This window comes from Lissotriton vulgaris, chromosome 4_1 (assembly GCF_964263255.1).
Source record: "Lissotriton vulgaris chromosome 4_1, aLisVul1.2, whole genome shotgun sequence".
Lineage (NCBI taxonomy): Eukaryota > Metazoa > Chordata > Amphibia > Caudata > Salamandridae > Lissotriton > Lissotriton vulgaris.
The window spans coordinates 1,752,098,277-1,752,125,328 of NC_141691.1; the positions used below are offsets into that span (position 1 = coordinate 1,752,098,277).

Here is a 27,052-nt window from a genome sequence, read left to right on the forward strand (position 1 = left end):
ATATTGTCATGGTTTTAAGTAATCTATGCAATAAACTTTGTATTGACATATATATATTAGTACAGCCTTCCATGGCATTTTTTTAAATTAATGTATATGCATACTTGTTTATAGAATGCATTTTTAGACCACAGTCACTTGTTTTATTTGAGTGCAGTTCTCCTGTTGCTGTCTTTTCTTCAAGGGACTTGCGTGCCAAAGGAATGTGGAATACTGTAATATATGAATCTACGATTATTAATATAGAATGTGTGACTTTGAATTAATGTCATCTTAATTGAAATTTAAACGAATCAGTCCGTAGAAAAAGCGCTCTTTGCCTATGATATCTCGAATCGCTTTTATTCATTGTCCTACCTTTATTTTCTATTGATCTCATGCTTTTAATGCCAGTGCTTATTTACTTCATTTACCACTGACGTGATCTGACCTTGCTTGGAGGCGAAACGTTGCCTAACAGTGTGTGCTACCGAGGGCTTGCAGTCAGTGTCTCACTTTGGAAGGGATATCCTTGGCATGAGTGAGCATATACATGAGGATTGGGCTCAGGAAATGGAAAGGTGTCGGCTATATGAGAATAAAATGTCATTTCAAATGGGAAGGGTTCGTGAACTAAATATTTCTATGCACTTCATATCCAACACCTCTAAATGATCAGTGACAGACACCCAGTAGCAGATAATTAAGCGTCTTCGTGTTTGGGACAACGTTACTTCACAAGTATGTTGTACGGTGGTATTGTGCCTATTATACGTGAACGTATTGTGTATGCTGATACATTGTGTATGCTGTAGCATTTCAGCTGGCGATTTCTTGCCTAGCTTGTACTTAATGACGGAAATACATTGTTTCTTTGCGTCCTTCCATGCTGCTGCAGCAGTTGAATGAGTGCTTGTTTCACGTGCACTAAAGCCCCAGAGGGTTAAGTGGGAGGGTTGTATAACGCACCTTCCGATGACTCCCCCAAGGGGTGCTCGCTGCGCTCCGGAGCTGGGGGAGCTGCCGCGCGAGACGTGCACCTCCCCCTGAACATAAAAGAGCCGTGCTGCCGGGGCGCAGGGCTTTCCTTGAGTAATAATCAATGTCCCCGCGGCGGATTTATGTATTTTCGCCTCTGAAGGTTCCCCGGCCAGGTCTTGCCGGCCGCTTCCCCCTCCGCGGCGCTGCATTGGTTCCTCCTGATGATGCGGGTACTAACTGAGCTGCTCAACTTCCTTGTAGACGCCGGAGTGCCCGTGGGAGGAGAGACCGCAGAGCAGAGGCGGAGTGCAATGGGCAACGCGCAGAAAAAGTTTCCCGGCCGAGAAGAGGAGTCGCCGGCCAGGAGACCGAGGGAGGAGGTGGAGAGCGAAGGGAACAGCAGGCCGTCGCCGGGGAACAAAGGCAACCGGCCAAAGGAGGCTGACATTTCGAGGAACGCCGGCCCCGGGCGGACCGAGCCGAGGAGCGCTGCTCCAGGTGCGAACGGCCCCGCCAGCCGGCTCCCTCCCAGCGCGGCCACCCTCAAGAGCCAGGGCAATGAGCTCTTCCAGCACGGCCAGTTCGGAGAGGCGGTGGCCAAGTACTCGGAAGCCATCGACTGCCTGGAGAGCACCGGTGAGTATGCCTCCCTTCGTTCCCTTCCACATTGTGCTCTGACTGAACTGACTGGCTGACTGACTGACAGCAGGGTGCAGAACTCGCCCTCCTTGTCAGGAAATGACAGCGCGAATTCCTTCCCCGTGACTCAGTGTCTTAGAGAATGAGGTGTGCGAGCAGAATGGTGGCATGTGTGTGCGCGCTGTAATCTAGCGGTCAGTGCCGAGGGCGCTGCACACCGTCTGAGGTGCCCGGGGACTGAGGAAACGCCGGTCCTCGAGGACTCTGCTTCATCAGCAGGCTGCTGCCTCGCTGCAGTGATACTCGGAAAATGCACGCCGCGCTCGCGTCTGGTTACACGGGCTTGGCCAATTAATTTTAACGCAATGAATTATAAATCCTTTCAGGATCGGCAATCCCGGAAGAGCTGAGCATCCTGTACTCCAATAGAGCGGCGTGCTACTTGAAGGATGGCAGCTGCGGGTCCTGCATTGACGACTGCACCAGGTAAGATACAGCGGGGCCCTCCCCAGTCTCCCTACCAGAGCTGCCTTTGGGACTTCCAACCCACAATAAACTCCGAGGATGTGCATGCCAGATACATCAGATAAAGAATACGAATTAAGGTGGTGATGATGCCAGAAATATGTTTAAGACTGTGGATGTGCCCTCGGTGCTGGTTTTTGGTCCCTTACTTGCCTGCCTGGCAACAGCAGTGCTGTGAGGATGCTTGCTGCATTCCTTTCAGTTAGGGTTCAGTCCTTGGGTTATCCTACCTGCAAGTGCTGCCAGGGTTTGCAGACAAGGAGACTGGGGTTAAGGAATACCAATAACCTCACATTTCGTTATTAAGCATTGGCATAATGTATATAAATGTATTCATAATATGAAATAATTTCACTAAGACCTAGCTCACAAAATCATTTCTCAGCATTACACCAGCTTTCTCAGCATCACACCAATTTTGACTAAATTAGAGCATGTGCCTTTATGGGGGCCAGTCATGTTCTGTTACTAACCTCAAAGTCTATATGGACACTCAGCACCCTGCCAGACACTTTTAGAAATACATGACGAGAATATTGTGTGTGTGTGTGTGTATGCATTAGTTGCAAAAATAGAGCGCACGTGTATATCATTTGGTACAGTTAATTGCTTACTTTGCTGATGCACATTTGACATTCGGTTTGAGTTTAATAGCAGTATGCTGAACCTCACTTTTCCAGAAGAACATAGTTGCTCACTGATGACATAACTGGCATACATTGTCATTCAGGTATGCATTTTAAACTAAAACCATGTCAGACCGCAATGTGGCACTCTTGTTTTGGGGAAATGTGTGTTGACTGCTTGGTGCAGTCGTGTTTTTCTGTTTTTTAAATGGGAAAACTAACCTGGTTAAAAAAAAGGGAGTAGTTTGTCGTGCGGCCAAGTTTTCTTAACGGGTTGAGCCTAGGCCTAAATCTTATCTTCTTGAAAATTAATTGACTGTTTATTGGCACAGTTATAGTGATGGACCTAATGTCATGGCACAGTAAACCGAAATTGGTGTTATGTCCAAGGACACAGGGTTTTTGCTTGTTGTTATTTTCAATCCTAATGAGTTTCTCCTCGGTAGACTGCAAGAGCACACTCTTTGGTAGGTTGTATAACGTACATTCGTGTGGATTGCTTCTGTGGCGCCCCTGTGGCAACTCAAACATTTATAATGTGCTCAATGAAAGCCTGCACCAGCAAGGGTAGATGTTTCACCTTTGGCCTCTTCCTATGATTCATACTAATTGATTAACCGTATGAAACAGACCACATATATATGAGTTGCTCTTGCGGAGAAAGGCTGCTTAAGGATACTGTGGCAGCCCCTGAAGTAATTGAATATTAGCTTCCCTGTCTATAAAATCCTAAAATTAAAGCTAACACATTTGAACAGTTATGCTGCAAAATTCAGTTTGGCCCCCCAAAAAATTCCAGCATTTTCTTGGGAGTGCCTGGGGTTCGTGTAAGAATACTCCAAACCCCAACCAAAGTATTTCCAACAATTTCCAGATGGTAGGTTGTGGGGATAAAGAACTTCTCCTGCACCGCCCTGCAAAGAGTTGACCAAAACAACAGTCACTTGCACACGCCAACAGTATATATTATGTATCATTGACGATAATAAAAAAAACACTTGTTCCTCCGTTGAAACAGTCACTTCAGTTTAATCTTGAGATCCTTAGCCAGCACGTGTTTCGTCGCGCTTAAATGTTGTGCGCAGCGACTTCTTCAGGGCTCTAATCTCTTAGAATAGATCCTCCATTCCGGTTGTATTTCTGACCTGGAATGGGTTCTAGTACTCCAGTGATATGTGCACAGTATAGGGCAACGGTGATTACTGTGTCCAAGATTTAGTGTATTCCAGAGTTCTTTTCTTAAGTGTGGATGTTGTGTGTATAAGTCATAAATCCATCATGAAGAATGACAACGTGGTATAGTAGAACCACTCTTTGGGGGGCTACGTGAGTCCCTCTTGCCAGCAACCAAGTCTTTGCTGCATAAACGCAACCCCTCTGTTCAATAGCAGGGCTGCCTCCGACGTGTCCGCAGAGACAGCCCTATACTGTGCAAATATCATTGGAGTACTAGAACCCATTCCGGGTCGGAAATACAACCAGAACTGAGGATCGATACAAAGAGATTCAAATCCTGAAGAAGTCGCTGCGCACAACAATTAAGCGGGGCGAAACACGTGTTGGCTAAGGATCTCAAGATTAAACTGAAGTGGCTGTTTCAACGGAGGAACAAGAGTGTTTTTTTTTTTTTATTGCCATTGATACATAATATATACTGTAGGGGTGTGCAAGGGACTGTTTTTGTTTATCAGTGGTATCCACACATTGGCGAGGAGGGTGGCTCCCTCCACCCTTATGCACCGCTATCATAATTTTAAACTAGTATATACCCACTACGTATTTCCCAGGAGCGCCATTACCCTACACAATCCACTGACCAAGAAGTCCCCCTGCAGAGATTTGCCTGGTTGGTTGTGAATGTATGATAGTTTTAATCCCTTGCTTGGTTGAATGTATCATAGGTATATTTTTTCTTTCTAGGGCTGTATCTGGTTTCCCTGTCCGGCTCATTATCCCTCCTCCTGTTAAAAGTAGGGCTATAGGTTAAAAAGCCCCAGGCAATGTTAATATGACATCCTAATCTTCAGTCTTATGCTCTGGGAGACCCGCTGTAGTTTGTCGCACAAAAGACGTGTATCAGAAGTCTTTTGGCAAGTGTTCTAAATTATTACCGTATGTTGCTTGACAAGAGAGTGTTTGACTACAGTACATTTGGGGATTTTCCAAAGTGGTATTCCTGCTAACCTGGGCGACAGTTGCCCCATGGCAAAGAAATAATACTACTATTGATTGGTGGCAGCTGATCTCAGTAGTGGAGTCCAGGCCTTTTTTGCCTACATCTAGGTAGGGAGATTTCCCACTTGTTCTTCCTGGTAAAAAGCTTGTATTTGCACATAAATGGGCCACCATGTATGAATTTGTTTGGAAAACCTGTATGGTGGTCTGCCTGTGTACCCCCTCCATTGATAACTATGAAACTACTGTGGTTCAAGGATGCTCTATAGTGGCTAGACCCCTCCCCTACTGACTTCTCCTTTCACTTCGCCTCATCCACGATAATGTTTGATGAAGCCAAGTGCATCTTTTTGGATTCCAGTCACCATCCTCCAAGAAGGAGAGACCTTTTATTGTTCCCTGGACTGAGTTCCAGTAGACTAGTCTTTTCACCACACCAAACGCACAGAAATTGCCAAAAGGCAAGGTTAGTCTAACACCTCTTAAGGTAAAAGTGGCTAAATGACCCATTTCCACATCTTACGATGTGTGCAGAATAGCAGGGACTGCCCGAGTTCAATGCATAAAATCCAGGAGGACAGTTTAAACTGAAACTAGTTACCATGGACAGGTGGTGTCTTAAACACAAATGCTATTTGAGTTTATTGGTGCACCCAAATTTTTGGTTTAGCTATGAATTTGACAGGTCACTTGGGTCCTGTGTTCTCCCTTTTCACTCTTGAAGCTCTGCATAACCATGTAGAGGAACTCGAGGACGAGAGACCGGAATCATGGCTGTCCACTGTTTACCGGTAAGGACTATACTCGAAGAACTGCGCCTGCTGCTGAAGGACCCATGAGTTGAAGTGTGCAAGCGAGGAGGGGACCTGCCCTGGTCAGTGAGAGCCAGAGTTTAGAAACTTACCTTGAGAATGTCAGAAGCGTGGAGCCTGTCGTGATTGGAAGGCTGTAATAGCTGCCCACTTTGGCAGGCATTCTCTTGCAAGTAGTGCTGCTGAAGTCCGCATGTTCTCTGTGGTGAAACAGAGTTTATGTGGCACTGATCACGTGTGAGAACTGTGAGCCTGCACCACGCATTTAACGTACATATTTCTTAAAGTGACATAGAGGAACTGACTAGGCCAGTAAGCCTTAATCATTTCTTATTTCTTCAGCAACATGAGGAACCTATATCCTGCGTCTTCACGTCAGCCTTTTCCCTTTCACTGTGAGTGACTGTTTGAGCTCTCCAAAAAGTCCCACAGCACTTCATTGAATTCCATTGCACCCCGAGATGGATTTCTTCTCCCTCTGACCCCCCCCCCCAACAACGGCAAGCCTCATACCTTGTTACCTCTTGCAACCACGATGGATTGAGAACTGCGGTCACCGTTTCTGGCTCCTGTAGAGCTGTATGGCGAAGATCTACAGAGACAGGAATCCGCTATGGAACTGTGCCATTAGATCGCCCTCAGAGCAGATTCTTCTGCTTAGCTCTGAGGCTTTGTCCTGTCAAATGTAAACCAGTTCAAGACACACCAAAGTGGCAGTATAACCAAGACTGTTTTAGATAATTAAATAATGCCCTATGAAATTCTCAAAGTTACAGAGCACTTTTTCTTAATGATTATTAACTCTCGTGTCTTTTTACTTAAAAGACTAACACTGGGCATTCTAATTATTGCAATCTATTTGTGTGGTGCTTGAGCTAGGCGTTCCTACCCCACACCACCGTTCAAGAGCAAGCCACAACGTTGTGACTTTGTCCCCTGCAAATCACTGCCTATAAAGGAGGTTCTTCACCTTTTAGTTCGATAGCAGTAGTGTGTGGTGTTTGACTGTTCAGAATTGGCAGCAATACTGAGAGCCAGGATGGGCTGCCTGCACTTGAACTGCGCAAGCCCCTGCGTACTGGACTAAGAATATCTGTAAGTCATGTGTATGCCCGTGATATGTGCAGCTCTTATTTGCCAGCAAGCAGTATGTGTACCAGTGCGCCCATGTGGTGGTTGGATGCAGAACTTTAGCGGACCTGGTATGTGATGGTAGCGGACCAGCAAGACTTGTTGACTGCGGTTGGCCAGGAAGGATGTGAAGCACAGTACCTACCTCTCCAGCATAAGTTGCGAATTAACTGGGCTAAATTTTGAGGAAAATATGGTCAAATGCTGCTTAGAGGTCCTTGGTGTCTAGGCTGGGACAGTTTTGCAGTTTATCCCCCAGTGGTTGGTAACCCTTCCCGGATGTTAAGCATGAGGCTTTGCCTCCCACGACAGAGTTTAACACATGACTAGAAGCCGTCAGCAGATTGTTGTTCTGTAAATATGTACATAGTTGTGTGACTCATTGGCAAAAAGTTTGTTTTCATAGAAACAGAGTGCAGAAAGCAGCCAGTGGGACGCGGCTCCCCAATTTATTTTGTATGCAATGGAACCTAATCATTGAAAGGGCGATGGTTATTGGAATAGTCTTAGTCCAGGGCCAAAATACTCTTTAACTCCTTAAATAGAGTGACTGGCTTGGAATGCATTAGAGAGGACGCAGGCGGTAGCAACTACAACAGTATCCCTCGTATCACAACCTTGCAAATGTGAGCGTGAGCACACACAAGGTTCTGTCTAGTGGTCTCAGTCTGCCTCTTCTGAAATATTATGTTGACATATTCCCTTCAATGAACACGTGATAGCGACATGTAATTATCTTATTTCACAACTGCCCAGAGTAGGGGTTTACCGAACTTCGTACAAAGTTCATCTGAACATTAATAAACAGAATACTGTTCTGTGATTGCACTGGAAGAGGGATATTTTGTGGACCTGCATCTACTAGAGGCCAAGCATCCCTGTGTGGCATATGCACTGAAAACAAAGCACACAGGGAAAATATCTCGGAATAAATAACTGACTAGTGCATCTCTTTCAATGGGTTGAAAGTGTAGGATGCTCTCTGACGTCTCCTTGAAGGCAGTAGTGATAGGAAAGATAAACACATTGTTACATTTTCTAAAAAAAATAAAAAGCATTCCAAGAAAAGGGCAATAGAAAGTTTAATTATTAGATGTTTTTTCGTAGAAGTTTATTTTCTGCACAAATACTAGTTAATCTAAACGAAATATTAGAAAATAATTTCACTCAGAAATGTATTTAAAAAAATGCAGAACTGAAGACTTTTTTTCTAATATTCTATTTTGGCTTTCGTTTGTGCATTAAAATAAAAATGATAACAATTAGACGATGCATGCTTTTTTGCTGTTTTTTGGAAAATCCATTTTTTGTTTTTTTGTTTTTTATTTATTTATTTATTAAATAGCTATGCGATTCCAGGTGAATATTTCACCAATTACTAACTAGTCAACCAAATACACTATACTGTGCATTCCCAGTGCAAAGCATAATGCCAGATACAATTTTTCAGCATTCTGGTCCTTTTTCTTCACCCACTTTTACGTGAGGATTTTTTTTTACAGTGCCTGTTGCAAACTGAAAAGCCCTTTGGTGCTTGCATGCATTTAACTGTAGTGTGAGTTGCCAGGTAAGAAGCACTAGAAAAGAAAGTCATCCACAGCAGTGTTGATGTCCTTATACTATTTCCTATGCTCACAAACCTGTTTAATAGTAAGAGACCAAAGTTCAGACTCCAGTACTATTAAATCTTGGGCTTGCTGAAAATTCCAATACGGTCGAGGTAAGACAGGCTGGCTGAGCCACTTGTGATCGTGTGTTTCTGTAAAGGCCTATCTCTGTATTAGCAACTGAAACTCGTTTCATGTATAGGACTGACTGAAATACAAGTTGTCGAGGCATTCTGTTATTGCAGACTTAGCTTGAATTTGATTTGGTGGTGATAATGGGAAGTTCATTCTAAATGTGTGCTAAATATTGAAGCTACCCAGTGACCACACTCCATGAACTCATTACTTAGTTATAAAGCTGTGTGAAAAGCAGACTGTCTCTTCTTCATATGCCTTAAAACCCCCAGGTATGTCAATTACTATCTGCCATCAGGGAGGATGGTGAGACAAAGCTGATTGAGTTTATTGTTTTTGGTATAATACCATATGTGGTTGAAAGCTGCTTCAGAATGATTGTGCAGGGCCACACTTTGAAGCAGAAATCTGATTGGTTGATAGTGGTTCCAGAATCGCACTCATGAGTCTCGAGATCTGATGCGCTCTGCCTACGTGGCTGTCATCAAGATGCAACCTGTTATCACACAATATGGGACTGTCCAGTTGTACGACCCGTATGGGAGGGGGCCATAAAACATATCCAAGATGCACTGGGGAAGGGGCTCATCCTTACACCACGAAGGGGCCTTCTTAATATGTCGGAACCGACGGACATCACAGAAGTGGAACAACAACTAACCACACTGGGCTACACCTTGGTCAAGCATGAGATTGCGAAACAGTGGGGAGTGTCAGATAGGCCTTCTCATCGAATGTGGGCAAAGGAATTTGACAAATGCATGATAGCTGAGAAGGAGGTATTTAAATCGAGAGGGTGTCCAAAGAAATGGGACAAACATTGGGGCAAATGGAGTGTGTTTCGAGGTGACCGATGTGTTTCCCCATCGGTGGAAATGGAATTGCAACGCATTGGAGCGTGGTTTTCGGAAGTACCGTGACTGAACCTGGTTTGCTCTCCCTAATGATATCAATATATTGTATAATTCACCAAAATGTTGACCAAGAACTATATGTGACGTTTACTGTGAAATTAATAAAAATACATATATAATAAAAAAAATCGAACTCTTGGAGCAGATATCTTGTTGGCTCCTATTGGTCCTAGAGTCACGCTCTTAGAGCAGGGGTCTGATTGGTTCATAGTGTAAGAAAGGCACAATTGTGGAGCCTAGAGGTCTGGTTGTTTCAGTGTGGGGTTAAAAAGCCTTTAATGTACTCCTATATAGCAGCAGAGCATTTTCGAATCTACAGGTTGACTAAAATCCAGTGGAGAGCTTTTACAGCTGATATAATGTGGTCAACTTTAATCATGCTCTGTATAATACTGACCACCATTAAGTTTTGATATTTAAGTTTTTCTGTAGCTGATAGACCTGGCCTTTTTGACAGGTTTATCCCCAAACTTTTTGCCGTTTGACTTCTATTTGTCTGACCTTGTTTTCGTTGGCTATAGGATTCTGGGCACTTTACCACTGCTGATCAGTGCTAAAGTGCATATTCTCTCTGTATAAATTGTGACAATATTGGTTATCCATGATTGGCATCTTTGATTTACTGGTAAGTCCCTAGTAAAGTGCTCAGTGTGATCCAGGGTCTGTAAATCAAATGCTACTGGTGGGCTTGCAGCACTGGTTGTGCCACCCACATGAGTAGCCCTGTAAATGTATCTCACCCTTACTGTCTTGTCTACGTATTGTCTGCGTGTGCAGTTGTGAACTGCCATGTTGTCCTGGTAAGTGCTCCCACTTGCCAAGCTCAAACCTTCCCTTTCCTGCATGTAAGGCACCCCTAAGGTAGGCCCATAGTACACTTGTGGACAGGGTGCAGTGTATGTGAAAGGTAGGACATGTGCTAGTGTGTGTGACCTGTCCCGATAGTGAAATACATTATATTTCATTTTTCACTGTTGAAAGGCTATCTATCCCATAGGTTTATATTGGGGTTGCACTGTACCATGTTTAAATGTGTACCTTTCCCTAGGGCCAAAATAGGAATATCATGTTTAATTCTCTGAACTCAGAATTTATTAACCACCTTTTGGTTAAAGGTGTTTTTTTAAATCCTGTGTTTAAAAATACCACTTTTAGAATGTGAACATTTTCTTACCTCACCATTCTGTGTGCCTCTGGCTGTTTGTGTATTCAGTGTCTTGTGTGTGGGTGTCAGGAGCTGAGATGTGCATTCACTCTAGACAGTCAGTGAGGGGGGTTGAGGTGTGCCCTGCCTTGTCTCGGTTACTCAGCCCAAGGCCAAATAGACCTGGTCTGCATTTAATATGGTGGGAGTAGTGTTACTTAACCTGAATAGGCTGTGTCTCCTTTTGCACAATGCTGTCACTGCCCCCTGTGGTCATGCTGCACCAGTGAATGCCGAACTGGTTTCGACAGGGTTCAAAGACCCTTGCTACAAAGAGATCAAAGACCTCGTTGGGTATAAGTATTAGACCTAAAACCCCAGAACCTGGGATTACTTCAAGAAACAAGAGGTCCCTGTCAAGAAGAAGAGCAGAAGGACTGTGTGAGGAGTGCTATATTTTCTGAGTGAGAGGTGGGTTGGCCTGCAGTGCTGCTTCTGTGTTGGAGGAAAAGGACTGATTCTTTTTGCCCTGCTGTGGTATCCTGCTTGTGAAGAATCTCCAAGGGCTTGTGTGTGCTTGTCTCCTGTTCTGGAAGACTCGGGGATATCAAAGTCTTCCTTGCTCCATTGATAATTCCTTGTGTTTTCCCCTTATTTTGGAATTCCTGGTGCTTTCCTGGTTCCTTACATCTGTGGGATTTACGGGTGCTTTACTGAATGGGAATTTCCTGGAACCTTAAGTATTTTTAAACTCTTGGTGGTCGTCACTTTTTTTTTTTTTTTGTGGAAAATATATATTTTGTTCCCACAAAGAAAAAGGCACATATATAAAGCACTACAAATATGCCTCATTACATTTAGTGGGTTTGGTAGTGCTACAGTTAAGGATGTCTATCTTCAATTGCACAGTCGTAGGTATACAGTAAAACAGTGCGTGTTTATCACACTACAACATTATTAATAATCTCATTACAATACTTCTGGATCTTGGGGTATGGTTGGTAAGGTGCACAGACCTCCTCTACAGGTGCCCCCCCCCTCCCATAGTCTTATCCACTTTTTCCGGCAACCCCTGCGTACATAGTCTTTTCCGCCGTCACATCCATATCTTTACACCACTCCGCGAGTGTGGGGGCGGGGAGAGCTCCCCAATGCCTATCGATATTCTTTTTTGCTATCCTCATTTCTAAGATTGCCCATGTTTGCCTTGTGGAGTAAAGGTCTGTGGGTTCCCTTATGTTTAGTAGGCAGCGTTTGGGCTCAGGCAGGACTGGGCTGCCACTGAATCGTGTGATCTTGTCCATTACTGATCTCCAGAATATTGTTATCGCAGGGCAGTCCCAGATAGTGTGGAAAAATGTGCCGAACGCCCCACAGTCCCTCAAACAAAGTTGGTTATCAGTTTTCTCTATTTTGAGAAGTGTCGTTCGTGTGTAATAAACTCTATGTAGGATCTTAAGTTGTATCAGGCCGAGTCTGGATGGGATTGCCACCTCCCTAGGTGAAACTAGTGCATCTTGCCAGTCCGAATTGTCTAATTCTCCCAACTCCTCGGCCCATTTGTCACAGAGTTTTTGCATGGGGTCAGGCGCGTTATTAATCATTTTCCGGTACGTCATGGAGATTTGCTTTTTATCCATATGTTCCGTGAGTAGTCTGTCCTCTAGTGGTGATGCCTCAGGCAGATTAGTGTTGGGCGGGATTGCTGCCTCTTAGGCGTGCTTTATTTGGTAATACCAGAATTGTTCTGCCAGTGCCATCTCGTATTGGGATTGGAGTTGTGCAAATGTAAGCATCTTCCCTCGTAGCCCCAGTTCCCCGACTTTGGATTTGCCTATATCATCCCAGTGTTGAAACCCCTTACTCTTGCCCAGCCTGCCCAATCTATCTGTGACCCAAAGCAGCGTCGTTTGTGTGATTGTGTTGTGCCATCCCAGTTTTCTACCCACTGTATGCCATATCTGGAGCTTGTGGTTCTTAGGGCCCAGCAGGGTCTGCGGTTTGTTGTACGGTGCACGGTACGGGTCTCCGTCTCCCAGTCCCACCTTATCTAGCCCGTAAGCTGGATCTGTGTGAGGGACGTGCAGCCAGTGGTTAATTACCGTTAGTTGGGATGCTCAATAGTATCTCTGGGTGCTTGGGAGAGCTATTCCGCCATCATACCATGTTTGGTACAATTTAACCATCGCTTTACGAGCTGGTTTATTATCCCAAAGGAGCGTGGTGACCTCTGCCTCTATGGCTCGAAAGTAGGATTCGGGAATCTGGAAAGGCGTATTTTGAAGGGTGTAGAGAATGCGTGGTAGCACCATCATTTTGAAGAGTGCTGCTCTTCCCAGGAGTGTCCGTGGTAGTGACTGCCTGAGTTTAGTGTCTCTTTAGAGCCGTTGCAGGGGGGCTTGAAGATTTAGGGTCGTGAGAACCTCTGGGTCATGCGTGATGTGTATCCCCAAGTATTTAAAGTGATCTGTCACTATTGTAACATTGCATCCAGCCGGTAGTCACGGCGGGGGGCCATGCAGGACATATAGCACGGATTTCACCCAATTAATTGTGTAACCTGAGAATCTGCCATAGGATTCACAAATATCCAGGAGACACGACAAAGACCTTTTAGGAGAGGCCAGGTATAAGAGAATATCGCCTGCGTACAGAGATATACCATCCTCGCAGTCGGCAGTCCAGCGGAGCCCGCGAATGACTGGGTCTTGTCGCATCCATGCTGCCAGGGGTTCCAATATGAGGGCGAAGAGCAGTGGCGATAACGGGCAGCCTTTTTGTGTGCCTTGATGTAGCGGGAATTCCTTGGAGGTGCGCCCATTTGCTACTACATGTGCCAGGGGATTAGTGTAAAGTAGTTGTATCCAGGAGCAGAACGTTGGCCCAAAGCCCAATTTTTTTAGAACAGCAAACAGGAAGGGACACTCGACCGTATCGAAGGGCATTCTCGCATCTAATGAGAGCACAATGGCATCTTACTGTATAGTATGTCTGTGCCCTATGACACAATGGAGGCGTCTTAGGTTTAGGCCCGTATTTCTCCCCGGCATGAAGCCCGATTGGTTTAGGTGTATTAACTTGGCTAGGTAAGGCCTAAGTCGGTTTGTCAAAGTTTTGGCCAATATTTCAGCTTCCGTGTTTATCAGCGATATGGGCCTATAAGAGTTGCCTTCCAGCTGTGGTTTCCCAGGTTTGCGGATGGCCACTATGGTTGCCATTCGCTGGTCCCCTGGTAATTCCTTCACCTCTAGACTGGCCTCAAACATTGCTATAAGATAAGGCGCCAGCGTTGTAGCGTTACGTTTAAACTATTCTATGGGGATCCCGTTAGGGCTGAGGGCTTTCCTGCACTGAATTTTGTTAATTGCCAGAACTAGCTCATCTTCCAAGAGCTTTGCTTCCAGAAGCTGGGATTCATCCTCTGTGAGTTTAGGGAGGCGGATATCGCGGAGGAAGTCCTCCAACTCCTCCAGTGTTCTCGTGTGTGTGGAGTTGTAAATCTGTTCATAATGAACAGGTCTACCACCTCCTGTGGGTTCTGTGTGGTATCCCCCGTAGGCAGTTGAACTTCTGCCACCCATCTATCCGCTTTTTCAAGTTTATCGAGCCAGGCCAGAAGTTTGCCTGCTTTGTCGCCCATTTCATATATTGTGTAGTGTGTTGCAGAAAGACGTGTCCTAGTTTCCTCCCAAAGGTGGTCTTTAAATTCTTGTTTTTTGAGGAGCAGCTGATGTGCAGCAGCATCAGAAGGATCTTGCCCTTGATTCTTTTCTCGATCATCTATTCCACCTCAAGTGTTTCCACTCTGGATTTTTTCCCTTTTATGATTTGTTATCAGTGAAATTGCCTGCACACGGAATACTGTTTCGTATGCCTCCCACAGTGTAGGCGGTGATGGGACCGAAGTTGCATTTTCGTTGAAGTAGTATTTGGTAGCGTCTGATGATCCCTTCTCTATCTCTGGGTTTTTCAAGTATCCGGGCGCGCTATATAAAACTTTATAAATAAATATATGGGGTATGTCCTATGGCGGGTTATGGTCTGCCATGTGTATAGAGTACTAATAGGAGAATGATCAGAGATGCCTCTTGGCAGATGTGAGATTTCTAGGAAATTATCTACTTCACCCGCCGGTGCTAGGATGTGATCTATTCTTGAGAAGCTGTTGTGGGCACCTGAGTGGTATGTGTATTATCGCATCTGGGGGAAGCGGTGTCTCCAAATATCCGTGAGACCCATTGTCTCTAAAAAGTCTGTAAGGGCCGAGTGCGTCCGGTGCTGGTGTCTTGGGGGTGTGCGTTCCAGGGTATCGTCCAGTGTGGCATTGAGGTCGCCGCCTATAATTAAATTGTCCTGTGGGAGCTGTAACAGAAACGCTCCAAGCGCCGGGTATGTCACTGAATGAATTGCCAGGGGAGATAAACAGAGCCTATATTGATCGTTCGACCCTCCCAGTGTAACATCATCGCCGCAAAGCGGCCTTGGTCATCTGTATATGTCTTCTTAATTATTATTGGGTATTGTTTTCTAAGAAGGAACCCCACCCCACGGGAACCGGTCGTAAATAGAGTGCACCGCTAATTTAAAGCCCCATCTGTTGAGTGCCCCATCAGGTGGGTTTCTTGCAGCATTGTTATTGCGGGTGCCTTGCGCTTCGCGTTTCAGCTTAACTCGGAGACCATCGACTTTCCAGGAAATCACGTGTAGGGTTTGCATGCGTATCAGGTCCTGGTGGGTTGCGTCAGGAGCAGTGGCCATGTGTTGCAGTGACGGTGTGCGCTGAACGGTCTGAATAGTGGTGTAGCACCATAGGAGTCGCTGACATGAGTCTATTGTGTGCCCTATAACATGAAAAAACAAACAAATTAAACCAAAACTTTCCCAATTTACCCTGGGTCCCTCCCCCCTCCCTGCAAGACGGTGTAAGTACTTCCCGACACCCCAACTTTGCAAAGGGTCTAAATTCCATTACCCGATACCTGTAGGGGGAGACAATAGCTCTCAGGTTGTCCCCTGTTCTTGGCTGCAACCCGGAGGTAATGTCCCTCACTGCCTGCTATGGCGAGCTCTTATTGGAATGTTCAGTGTCCCCGTCTCACCCCTCTTTACAGATCGAGGCCCAGCAGCGGTCAGTTTCAAATGTGTCTCTTGCTCCGATGCATTGGTGCTCATCCTCTGCACTCATCCGGTTTGTCGACCTTCTGAGTCTCTCCATTGAGTCTTAGCTTGGCTGACGTGTCAGATTTACAACAGAACCTTCCTCTGGGAAAGTCAAGAGTTCGGAGTTACAATCCGCTTCTCTGTGGCCTGGCCACCCACCTCGGTCACTCTGTCCCCTCAGACATGAGATTGAGTTCCTGCCGGTGTACGGTTATTGTCGTCTTTGTTGCGTCCTGACCCATTACGTTAGGGAACCTGTCCCCAACCCTCGAGCCACTCCTGCGCCTCCTCTGGTGCGTTAAAAAAACCGGTTTTTCCATCTACCTCCACTCTCAATTTAGCAGGGAACATCATGGAGTACTTGAGGTCTCGGCACCTGAGTTCTTGCTTTACGGCAAAGAAGTTTTGCCGTTTTTTGGCCACAGTTGCAGTGTAGTCCGGAAAAAAGGAGATTGTTGTTTGTTGATATCGTAGCGGGGTGCCGCCGTCGCAGTCTGACATCTCGGTACGGGAAGTTAAATATACGTGCAAGTATTGATCGAGGGGGGGCACCTGGTTGTGGTTTGCCTCCGGGAACGCAGTGGGCCAGCTCCACATCGAAGTAGTTAAAGAGTCCTTTTTGGTAGCAGGTGATTCTTGACCAGGTCCTCCACAAAGAGGTCCACCGCAGGACCTCCCGTTCCCTCCGGTACACCTATTATTCGGATGTTGATGCAGCGGAAGCGACCTTCGAAATCATCCAGCTTTGCCGCCATTTGCTTGTTGTCTGATTCTAGTTGCGTCACTTGGTTCTCAACTGTCCGTGTCTGTGCTCAGCTCTGTTCCGGTCTTTTCCACTTCCGTCACACGTGAGCTAAGGTTTCTAAAGTTCGCACGTATGAGGGAGAGTTCCATGGTAACTGTGTCGATGCGGGATTCCAGCAATGCATGGACCTTATTGAGTGCAGTCGTGATGTCTTGTAATGTGATGTCTTTGGCTGGCTTGGGCCCTTTGGCTGACGCATCGTCTGCGACGGCCCCTTCTGGATCATTACAGTCAGGTTTGGAATATGCATATATATCCAGCCTATTCTGTTGAGCCTCTCTTTGGCCACGGCCGCCCATAATGCCCTGACAAGGCGTGACGAACGTCTGTTACCAAGTATCAGCTAGTGGTACTCACCGCTGCCTGCCTGCGCGTCTCTCGGTTGTGCGCGGCCTGTCGGGTTTCCCACTAACTGTGTGGTGTCGCTTCTTCCAGGTTCACGGGGTCCAATAATATGTTGCACGCTGGCCGTGTCGCTTTAAGGCGGTAACTGAGGCTCCTACAACAACCAGGCACCCGGTGTTATGACAGTTTGTGCCAACGTCGTCACAGGGCACTCGAATTGGACGCTCAGGGGTTCTTCAAGGGATCAGCGTCTCCCTCTTGATGCCCTCTACGACTCTTCCGGTCCAAATCACGTCTATCCCCCTTTATTGATCACAGTGGTCCAAGGGAGTGGGAGCTGGTTTGGTCTGTGCCCTGCGGGTCGTGTGTAGGGGGTGCCGCTCCTTCGCTAACAAAATTGTAGTGTCAAAGGGACATCTTTGTACCTTATTTATTATTTATTTATTTTTTTTTTTTAAAAACCTTTATTGCACTTTATATTCTTACACAGCTTTTGGCCTTCAACCCACGGGGCCGGCTGCAACCTTATCAAGACATTAGTATATCAACAGGATTTTACCTTCTACTGGCCGCCACACTTGGGGTTCGGTTACTACGTAATACATTGAAGGTACATAATTCGCAATAGCTTGTTGATCAAATTTTTTTTTTTTTTCTTTTTTAAAACAATAATCAACTTAAAACACAAAGAAACCACATTGAGGTCATCGAGTATGCAAGTAATCGCGCATTAGTTGGGCCATGGAGCGTTCCCGTAACGTTTACACGCACTTACCCCCTTGTGGCCGACTGCAGGTTCTGTGAATGTGTGTGATTGCGTATGTGTGAGTTCTCTGGGGCCTCACTCTTTTGGTCCCTCTATCTAGTCGTCCTCCCCCTCTTCGTCAGATGTTAGTGGGTCAGCTTCCGGTAGGGGTTCACAAATCTCCCCCCTGTACACATTCCATGGGGTCCAGATCTTATTCCATATCCCTGGACAAGCCCGGCCAGCGTACACCGCCCTTTCTGTTATTTATTTATTTATTTATTTATGCAATTTTTAAAGCGCTGCAATTACCCATGGGTGTCTCGGCGCTATGAGCTAGGACTAGTGCCAGTATTTTAGAGATCTAGTGCAGTATTTTTATGTTTGCTGTTGCTGATTAAGTCATTGAGAAAACAACCATGTCTTTAGTTGCTTTCTAAAGATGATCAATGTAGGACTAGATTTTATATTAAGAGGAAGGGAGTTCCATAGCTTTGCAGCTGCAATGATAAAGCGTCTGTCTTCCCAGTTAACTTTCCTTGTTCTGGGGATTTGAATCAGGTGAGCAGTGTTAGAACGTAGCGTTCTGGGGGCTGGTAGAGGCTTGAAGGAGTTTCTGAGAAATTTGGGTCCTATGTTGTTTACTGCCTTATACACAATGCATAAGGACTTAAACTTAGTACAACTCCTAACCGGAAGCCAGTGCAGTTGAGCCAGGTGATTGGAAACAGAGGTAAATTTTGGAATGCCCAGTAGAACTCTAGCTGAGGCGTTTTGAATCATTTGAAGTTTGGAGATAACCTTCTCTTGCGCATTGAGGAAAAGGGCATTGCAATAGTCAGTGCGAGAAAACACCAATGTTGAAATTCGGGTTTTGCCTGTAGTGGTGGGAAGATATGGCAGAAGTTTCTTAATTTTTCGCAAGATGTTAAAAGATGATGAAACTACAGAGTTCACGTGGTGATGAAAAAGGAGTTTATCATCAAATATTACTCCTAAGTTTCTGACTTTGCTGACCGGTTCAGGTGGAGTGCCCATTTCCTCCGGCCACCATAAGGGAGACCAAACAGGCTGAACCTTACCGAACAACATTACTTCGGTCTTTGAAGAGTTCAGTTTAAGACAATTGGAAGCCATCCAACTGCTGATGGCCCGCATGCCGTCCTTGAAATTTGCCGCTATGGTGGAACCGTTTTTATGTATAGATAGTACCAACTGGGTGTCGTCAGCATATGTGGTTAGGTTGATATTGTATGCTTTTATTACCCTCGCTAAGTCCGAAACATAGATATTAAAGAGGGTCGGACTTAGCGAGGAACCCTGTGGGACACCGCAGGGGAGGGTGAACGTCGGAGAGGTGAATGAGCCCAGCTTAACTGCCTGTTTGCGATCGGCCAAGAAGGATGCAATGAGATCCCTGGCCTTGTGTTTGATACCGATGGCCTCGACACGGCCGATCAGAGTAGAGTGATCGACCGTGTCGAAAGCCGCCGATAGATCCAGCAGAATCAAAACAGCCTGTCAATCGTTGTCCATTATTGTTCTTATTTCATCAGCGGCCTTGATCAGAGCAGTTTCTGTCCCATGACCTTGTCGGAAGCCGAACTGTGTGTCATCTAGTAGGTCATTACTTTGAATATAGTCAGACAGTTGTTCGTTCATGACGGATTCAAAGATCTTAGCTGGAAATGGCAATGATGCAATAGGACGGTAGTTGGAGGAAATAGATGGATCAAGCGATGGTTTTTTAGGAGCGGTTTGATTATGGTGTTTTTCCAGATATTGGGGTATAACCCAGTTGAAAACATGATGTTACAAATGTGTGTCAGTGGTAAAGTAATAGTGACTGGGACGGTGTGTAGTATGGAGGGGTGGCAAGGGTCCAGAGGGGAGCCCGATTTGATTGTCGGGATAAGCTTATGAATGCGTTGTGGATGTACCTTGGTGAATTCCGTGAAAGTTGATGAATTCTGGTTTGTTTGCGTGTTCATGGATGAGATGCCGTTGGGGTTAAGGGTGAAGTCCTTAAATATGGATGTGACCTTATCAGAGAAAAACTCAGCTAATGTGTTGCATAGAGTTTGTGATGATTCGATGGGTGGATTTGTAGGTTCTGCGAGGTGGTTAACTACTTCAAACAGTTTTTTCATGCTGCATTTCGCCTGGTTTATTTGGGTGGTATAGTTGATGTTTTTTCCTATGGCTATTTTCTTCTTATAGTCAAGGAGTGCAGCTTTGTATGTTATTTTATCTGCTGGGTTGTAGAGTTTGCGCCAGTGACGTTCTAAATTACGGCAATGTTGACGCTGTAGCCTAAGTTGTTCGGTGAACCAAGGGGCCGATGGAGTTTTTCTATTACGTTTGGATGTTCTGGGGGGAACCAGTGTTTGAAATGCCCCTTCCAGAATGGAAGTATATGTAGTGGCTGCAATGTTTGGGTCCATTTCCCTATCTGTGTCCGCGAAGGCATCAGTGAGAATCTGATCTAGATGAATGTAATCTATGTTTCTCCAGTCTCTGGTAGTTTGATAAGGATTGTATGATGTATCTTTACATACCGTTGTTTTGATCTTAATGTCAAATAAGATAGCGGAATGGTCGGACCATGTAAGAGGTAGTATTTTGTTCACAGTGATATGAGGGTTGTTAGTAAAAATACCCTCAAGCATGTGTCCTGCCTTGTGTGTTGGAGCCGTTATCAGTTGTCTAAGTTCTATCGCAGACAGATCCGTAGTGAGCTGGACCGTGTCTTTATCCGTCAGCGATTCTAAATGAAAGTTGAAATCACCTAATATGGTAAAGTATTTGTGCTCAACAGCTAATTCACTCAATTGATGAAGTTGAGACAAAAATATGTTGCGAGAGCCTAGGGGTCGATATAAGAGAATACCTGTGAATGTTTGATTGGTGCTAAGCGTGACAGTGAAGGCAAGGGCCTCACAGCTCGCATGTTTTAGGTCGATAGCTTTAACTCGCAGGCTGTTGCAATATATTATAGCGATACCTCCACCTTTTTTTTTTTTTTTTGCTATACGATCCTGTCTATGGACACAGTAGTCTTCTGGCATGGCCGCTTTGAAGTCTGGTCCTGATGCGTCGTCTCCCCACGTTTCTGTCAGAAACAGGAGGTCGATAGCATGACTGTGAAGCAGCTCTAATATATTGATTTTATGGCATGGAAGCGAACGCACGTTCACAAGTGCTGCCTGTATTAGTTTGTGAGGAGTCGGTATGTCCCGAGTGGTATTTTTGCATAAAATACAAGTGAACGGACCTCCGATAGGATCAGCATATATGCATGCCGGCGGGTCATGTGCCTTATGTAAGGTGTTATTTAAGGAATATAAATCATTAAATGAATAAACCAACCTTGAAAAAGGTGAAGGGGGGGTGGCCCTGGGCTCGGTCAAGGCTCGGACGGGCGCAGACGGGCTTGGCTTTGGCGCGGCTTTGGCGCACGCCCGGCGCGCCCGCTGCGCCGTCTGGCCATGACACACATGTTATAGGGTGAGGAGGGTGGGAGTCCGGCGCGACTAGAGCGCTGACCCCGCTACTCCCAAGATGGCGCCCACCGCCGCCACACGCCTGAAATGGTCTAAATCGGTGGTAGCAAGGAAAGAGAGCGTGTGTAGGGTGTTAGAATGCCTCAATTAAATTCCCACTTAATTCTAGAATGAAAAGCCCCCAAAGTACGATTTTAAAACGTTCTGTGCAAAAATTCCTGGCGAGATTAAAAAAGGTTCTAAAATACTGAATCTGTGTCCTAATATACTGGTGACAAGCGGTGAGCTCGCAGCTCCTGCAGCAATCACTGGGGAGAGCTTCTAAGCCTGTCCATGTTCATACACCATTGTGTTTTCGTAGGTACCTCCACCGCTCCCCACCCCTGCGCTATATCCCGTTTGGCGATTATCATGCCTAAAGTAGCCCATTGCTGGCCATGCCTGGACAATTCGTTGGGTTCCCATACATTCAGTAAGCACTTTCGCGGCTCGGGGACCAGGGAGGTCCCCACGGTCTGAGATATTGTGCGCATTATTCGCCTCCAGTACTCCTGAATGCGTGGGCAGTCCCAAATCGTGTGGAAGAACGTTCCCTCCTCCCCACAACCACGTAGACAGTATGGGTGCTGTTCCCGGTGTATGAGGTGCAACATCGTTCTCGTATAATATACTCTATGCAGAATTTTAAGCTGTATGAGCCTGAATTTAGCAGAGATGCCAACTTCTTTTGACGACGCCAGTGCTTCATTCCATTCCTGTTCATCAATAGCGTCTGTCTCCCTCCCACTTGTCTTTCAGTTTAAGCATGGGATCTGGCAAGTTGTTAATTAATTTACGTTATGTGAGCGATGTCGCTCGCTCAATCATAAAGTCCGTAAGTAGGCGATCCTCAAGCGGGGAGGCCTCTGGTACCTCCGTCTCAGGAGGGATGACAGTAAGCAGTGCGTGACGAATCTGAACATACTGGAACGATTCCCGCATCCCCAGCTCGTATTGCTCCCTCAGTCGGGTAAATGGAATGACCGCACCTTTTTCCCATAGGTCTCCCACCGTAGATATCCCTATAGTATCCCAGTGAGAGAAACCCTTGCTATGACTTAGGTTTCCCAGGGCCCGGGAGTCCCATAGTGGTGTGAGTTTGGTTATTCTCCCTTTCCAACCTAGTGCCGCCAGTGCTGTATGCCATAGCGCTGCGGTAAGTCTCGTGGGTCCCACCAGTTTGCGCACTATTCGCTGGTCGTACAGCGGGGCCAGCAGACTGTTGGTTCCTAACTGCGCCTTGTCAGACTGGAATGCCGGCTCGCCCTGTGGAGCATGAATCCATTGGTTTATGGGTTTTAGCTGTGCAGCCCAGTAATATAGTTTCAGATTCGGCAGTGCGATTTCCCCCCCCCCCCGTCAAACCATCCCCTGTGCATTTTAGCCTGCGCAATGCGGGCCGGACGATTACTCCACAGAAGACCAGCCACCAATGCCGATACTTTCCTGAAGTATCCTGGTGCCACTGGGTACGGCGTATTTTCTAGCACGTATAAAAAACGGGGCAGTGACATCATTTTATAAAGTGCTGCTTTCCCCAGCATTGTTAGGGGCAGCCCCGCCCAGAATTTAACGTCCTGCTTGAGTCGTTCCATGGGTGGCGCCAGATTTTTCAGCGTAAATTCCATTGGATCCATGGTGACATGGATGCCCAAATACTTAGCCAGCTGCCCTTAAGGGGCAGTCTGCGCTCAACGCCGGGGTTGGGCCCTTCAGAACATACAGCTCCGATTTAGTCCAATTTAGCGTGTATCCCGAGACTTTACCATGCTCATCACAATGTGTTAGGAGCGCTGGAACGCTGCGTTCAGGTTCCGTTAGATACACCAGCATGTCGTCCGCATATAGTGAGAGGTGGTCCTCACATCCCTCTGGCCAGGCTATCCCTTTCAACAGGGGTGTTGATCGTATCAAGTTCGCCAAGGGTTCTAGGGCGAGTGCGAAGAGCAATGGCGACAGGGGGCATCCTTGACGGGTGCCTCTCCCCAAGGGGAACGTTCGTGAAATGTGGCCATTCGCTACCACATGTGCTACCGGTTTAGCGTACAGCAGCCTGACCCATGCAATGAACTTGGGTCCAAAACCCAAATGTGCCAGAACCTCGTACAGGTAGTTCCATTCCACTAGATCGAAAGCCATCTTTGCATCGAGTGCCAATATAACCGCCGGTTTGGGGATCAATCCCGCCCTTGCCAACACTCTGTGCACCCTGCGTAAATTCAGTGCCGTATTTGTGTGGCATAAACACAGACTGGTCGGGATGTATGAGGTCAGGTAGGTGCGCCATCAGTCGGGTGGCCAAGAGTTTGGCCAAGACTTTAACTTCTGTGTTAAGCAGGGAAATGGGGCGGTAGGAAGTGCACTCTTCTGGTGGTTTCCCAGGTTTGGGGATTGCGATGATGGTTGCTACTCTCTGATCCAGTGGGAGATCGCCCTTCTCCAAGCAGTCTGTGTACATAGCCAGCAAATGCACACTCAGCCTTTCCGGTGTGGCCTGGTACCACTCGATCGGGATACCGTTTGGTCCAAGTGCCTTACCGGGCTTTATTGCTCTTATAGCCATTTGTATCTCGTCCGTCGTTATGTCAGCTTCCAACTCTGCTGATGCCTCTGGTTGCAGTGTCGGAGTTTGGATAGGTTCGAAGGCAGCCCTGGCCATTTCAGCGGTTATCCCCCTGTCTGGTGTATATACCCCCTCGAAGTGATCTGCAAGTGCCTCCACTATCTGTTCGGGGCTTGTGCGAGCTATCCCCTGACTGTCTCTCACTCGTTGGATACCTTTGGAGCTCCCCCCCTTCCTATCCAGCCAGGCCAACATCTTACCCGCCTTGTCCCCTATATCGTAAATCCTGTTCTGTGTGTCAGTTATTTGCCTCCTCACCTGTTGTCGTAAATGGTCTGTATACAGTTGCTGTTGAAGGTGTAAGGTATGTGACGTGCCAGGTGTGGGGTGTGCCTCATGTGCTACTGTCGCGTTCCGCAGTGTTAATTCTAGCCCAGCCAGCTCAATTGCTTTTTCCCTTTTATAACCTGTGATCGAATTTATGGCCTGTCCCCGTAACACCGCCTTATATGCCTCCCACAGAATCGCTGAGGATCGCACCGATGTGACATTCTCTGCAAAGTATTGTGTTGTCGCCATTTTGAGTGCCTTCCTGACCTTGGGGACCTTAAGATATGCAGCCTGTATGGGATAAATTCTTCTACGCGATTTTTCTTGGGTGGAGACTGTCAAAGTGACCGGGGAATGGTCCGAAATGCCTCTAGGGTGGATGTCTACGGTGTCTACGTGTTGTATGCCATCGCCCAATGCCAGGAAATAGTCGATCCTCGACAAGCTGTTGTGGACAGTGGAGTGGAATGTGTATTGTCTCTCTTGAGGGTGTGCATGTCGCCATATGTCAATTAGACCCATAGCAGTCAAGAATCGCTGGAAGCGGGAGGTACCTCCAGTCGGGGTCGTCGCCGGGAATTTGTCAAGTAGGGTGTCTATTGTGGCATTGAAGTCCCCCCAATTATAACATCCCCTTCCGGAAGGGTCCGGAGAAATTCACCCAGTGCTGGAAGCATAACCGAGTGAAGCGCCGGAGGGATGTACACCGAGGCCACGTTAATGAGTCGTCCCTCCCATTGTCCCTGTAAGGCCGCAAAGCATCCCTGACCGTCAATCTTAGTGCTCATTGGTATGAATTGTGTGGAATTCTTGATTAAAAAGCCAGTTCCTCGAGAGCCAGAAGTGAACTCTGAGTGCACTATCATTTTGTATCCTCTCCTGTCAAGAGACTTGGACGCCCCTCCCACCAAATGTGTCTCTTGGAGGAGTGCTAGGACTGGCCTCTGCCTCTTCAGCGCAGTAAGTACCAGGCCGTGCTTGGGGGGCGGAGCTAGCCGGCGTCGATGGCGGACGCGTGAGCCCTCGGCTCCTCGCAAAGCTCCAGAATTATCCTGCTTCACTATCCTTGATGAGCTCAAATTGGCTATAGCTTGTCTGGAACCATCGGCTGGCACCCCGGGCAGTGATCGATGATCTTTTTGGACGGCTGCAGGGCGTGAATTCCTGAACATCCCGGGGCATTGTGCCTGGTGGCGCGCCTGTGGCGGACTAGGCCGAAAGCAGCGGGCTATCCTGGAAAAGAGGCCGGGCGACGTCACTGTGCGTGCGGCCACAACTCCGGCGGCTGTCGCACACCGTGCAAACCAAGGCGCGATTGGAACGGACCCTGGATTGCAAAGCCCTCCACCTCCTACCCCACACTGCCCCGGTGGGACAGGGGACTGGAGAAGCAGCGGAGCGGTGGAGCACACTACCTGAAGCGCCGCGCCACGTGGTGGGGCGACTCCGAGCCCGGCGCTGCAACCCAGCTCACTTGCACAGATAGCATGAGGCTCAGCCATCTCCCCTTATTCTGCTGAGGGACTGATTATCTGGGACAGCTGAGAAGGACCTGACCCTATCTGGCACTGGGCCGTTCTGGAACCTGCGGACAAGGAAGTACTACCCGCCATTGCCGCCGCCATTTTCCACGCATCGGATACCTGACCGCTGGCGACGAGGTATTGAGGACCGGAGCGGACACCTGACCGGCCATTGCGGCGAGCTTCCTTGCCTGGTGCTGCCACGCATCGTAAACACCATGGGGAAGAACGAGGCGACCCAGGGGAAGATCTCCTTTGAACGGCGCCGTCTGAAGGGATCAGAGGTCCCGGCACCGGACACATCGCCGAAGGGTGCGGCAGCGGCGCCGACCCAGGCTCCGACGGAGCTCCGGGACATGTTGGCAGCCATGGAGAAAGGCATTCAGGAGAGTATAGCGGCGGTGGGCACCAAGATAGATGCCCTGTCGTACCGCATGGACCGCATGGCAGAGCGTGTGGACAAACATGCGGAGCGCCTTGACATGGCGGAGCGCCGGCTCACTGAGGCCGAAGAAGCCCAGATGGAGTGGGACAAGGAACGCAAGCAATTCGACAGACTCCTGACAGTCATCAGGGACAAGACAGAGGACCTGGAAGCACGTTCTCGCAGATCCAACCTCCGTATCACGGGAGTGGCGGAATCCACGCAAACGGGGAAAATGGAACTATTTGTGGAGAAACTCCTGAAAACACTCCTGGGAGAGGAAGTCTTTTCCCCCATGTTCATTGTGGAACGCGCCCACCGCACACTGGGCCCGCAGCCCCAGCCTGGCTTGCCACCTCGCCCCATAATCGCGAAACTGCTCAACTATCGCGATCGGGACACTGCCCTGAGAGTGGCGAGGGAGAAGGGCAAACTCCAGCATGAGGGCATGAACATCTCCCTCTATCCGGACTTCACAGCCAAGGTGCAGGAGGAACGGCGGCAGTTCGCGCCATATAAGAAGCAACTCAGAACACTGGGCCTGGATTATGCAATGATGTATCCAGCCAAACTTCGGATCAATACAGGTGGGAAATCGTACTACTTCACGGACCCGAAAGAACTGCATAAGTCCCTTAAGACCTGGACTCGGGAAAGGAAGGAGAACCGGAGTGGCCGGGAGGACGAGGAGGAGGTTTCTATGGAGGAACAGGACTAAAAAGCGGCTGAAGAGGGGGTTGATCCTCTACACACTGGTCGGATCACGGACACGGATAATATGGGCGCCCCGGCCTTGCACTGGCACCTACTCCACGATTTGGGGATGGACAACTTGGTTACCCCATGGCGCTGGTAAGGGGTTGTGTGCTTCGTGGCGATATACACTGTGCCGGGGGAGCCAGTCAGAGTGGGTCTGAGTAACACTTTCTACCATGCCTTGAGCATTG

The 27,052-nt window shown here is 47.4% G+C and overlaps 1 protein-coding gene across 1 annotated transcript in view; it reads left to right on the forward strand.

Moving 5' to 3' along the window:
• The window catches only part of SPAG1 (sperm associated antigen 1), a 1,072,862-nt gene that overhangs the window by 560,890 nt on the left and 484,920 nt on the right, over nt 1-27,052 (forward strand). The window contains exons 11-12 of the mRNA XM_086966056.1: nt 1,222-1,596; nt 1,986-2,085. Of these exons, the coding sequence (XP_086822182.1) occupies nt 1,222-1,596; nt 1,986-2,085 (475 nt within the window). The remainder of the gene's footprint in view (nt 1-1,221; nt 1,597-1,985; nt 2,086-27,052) is intronic.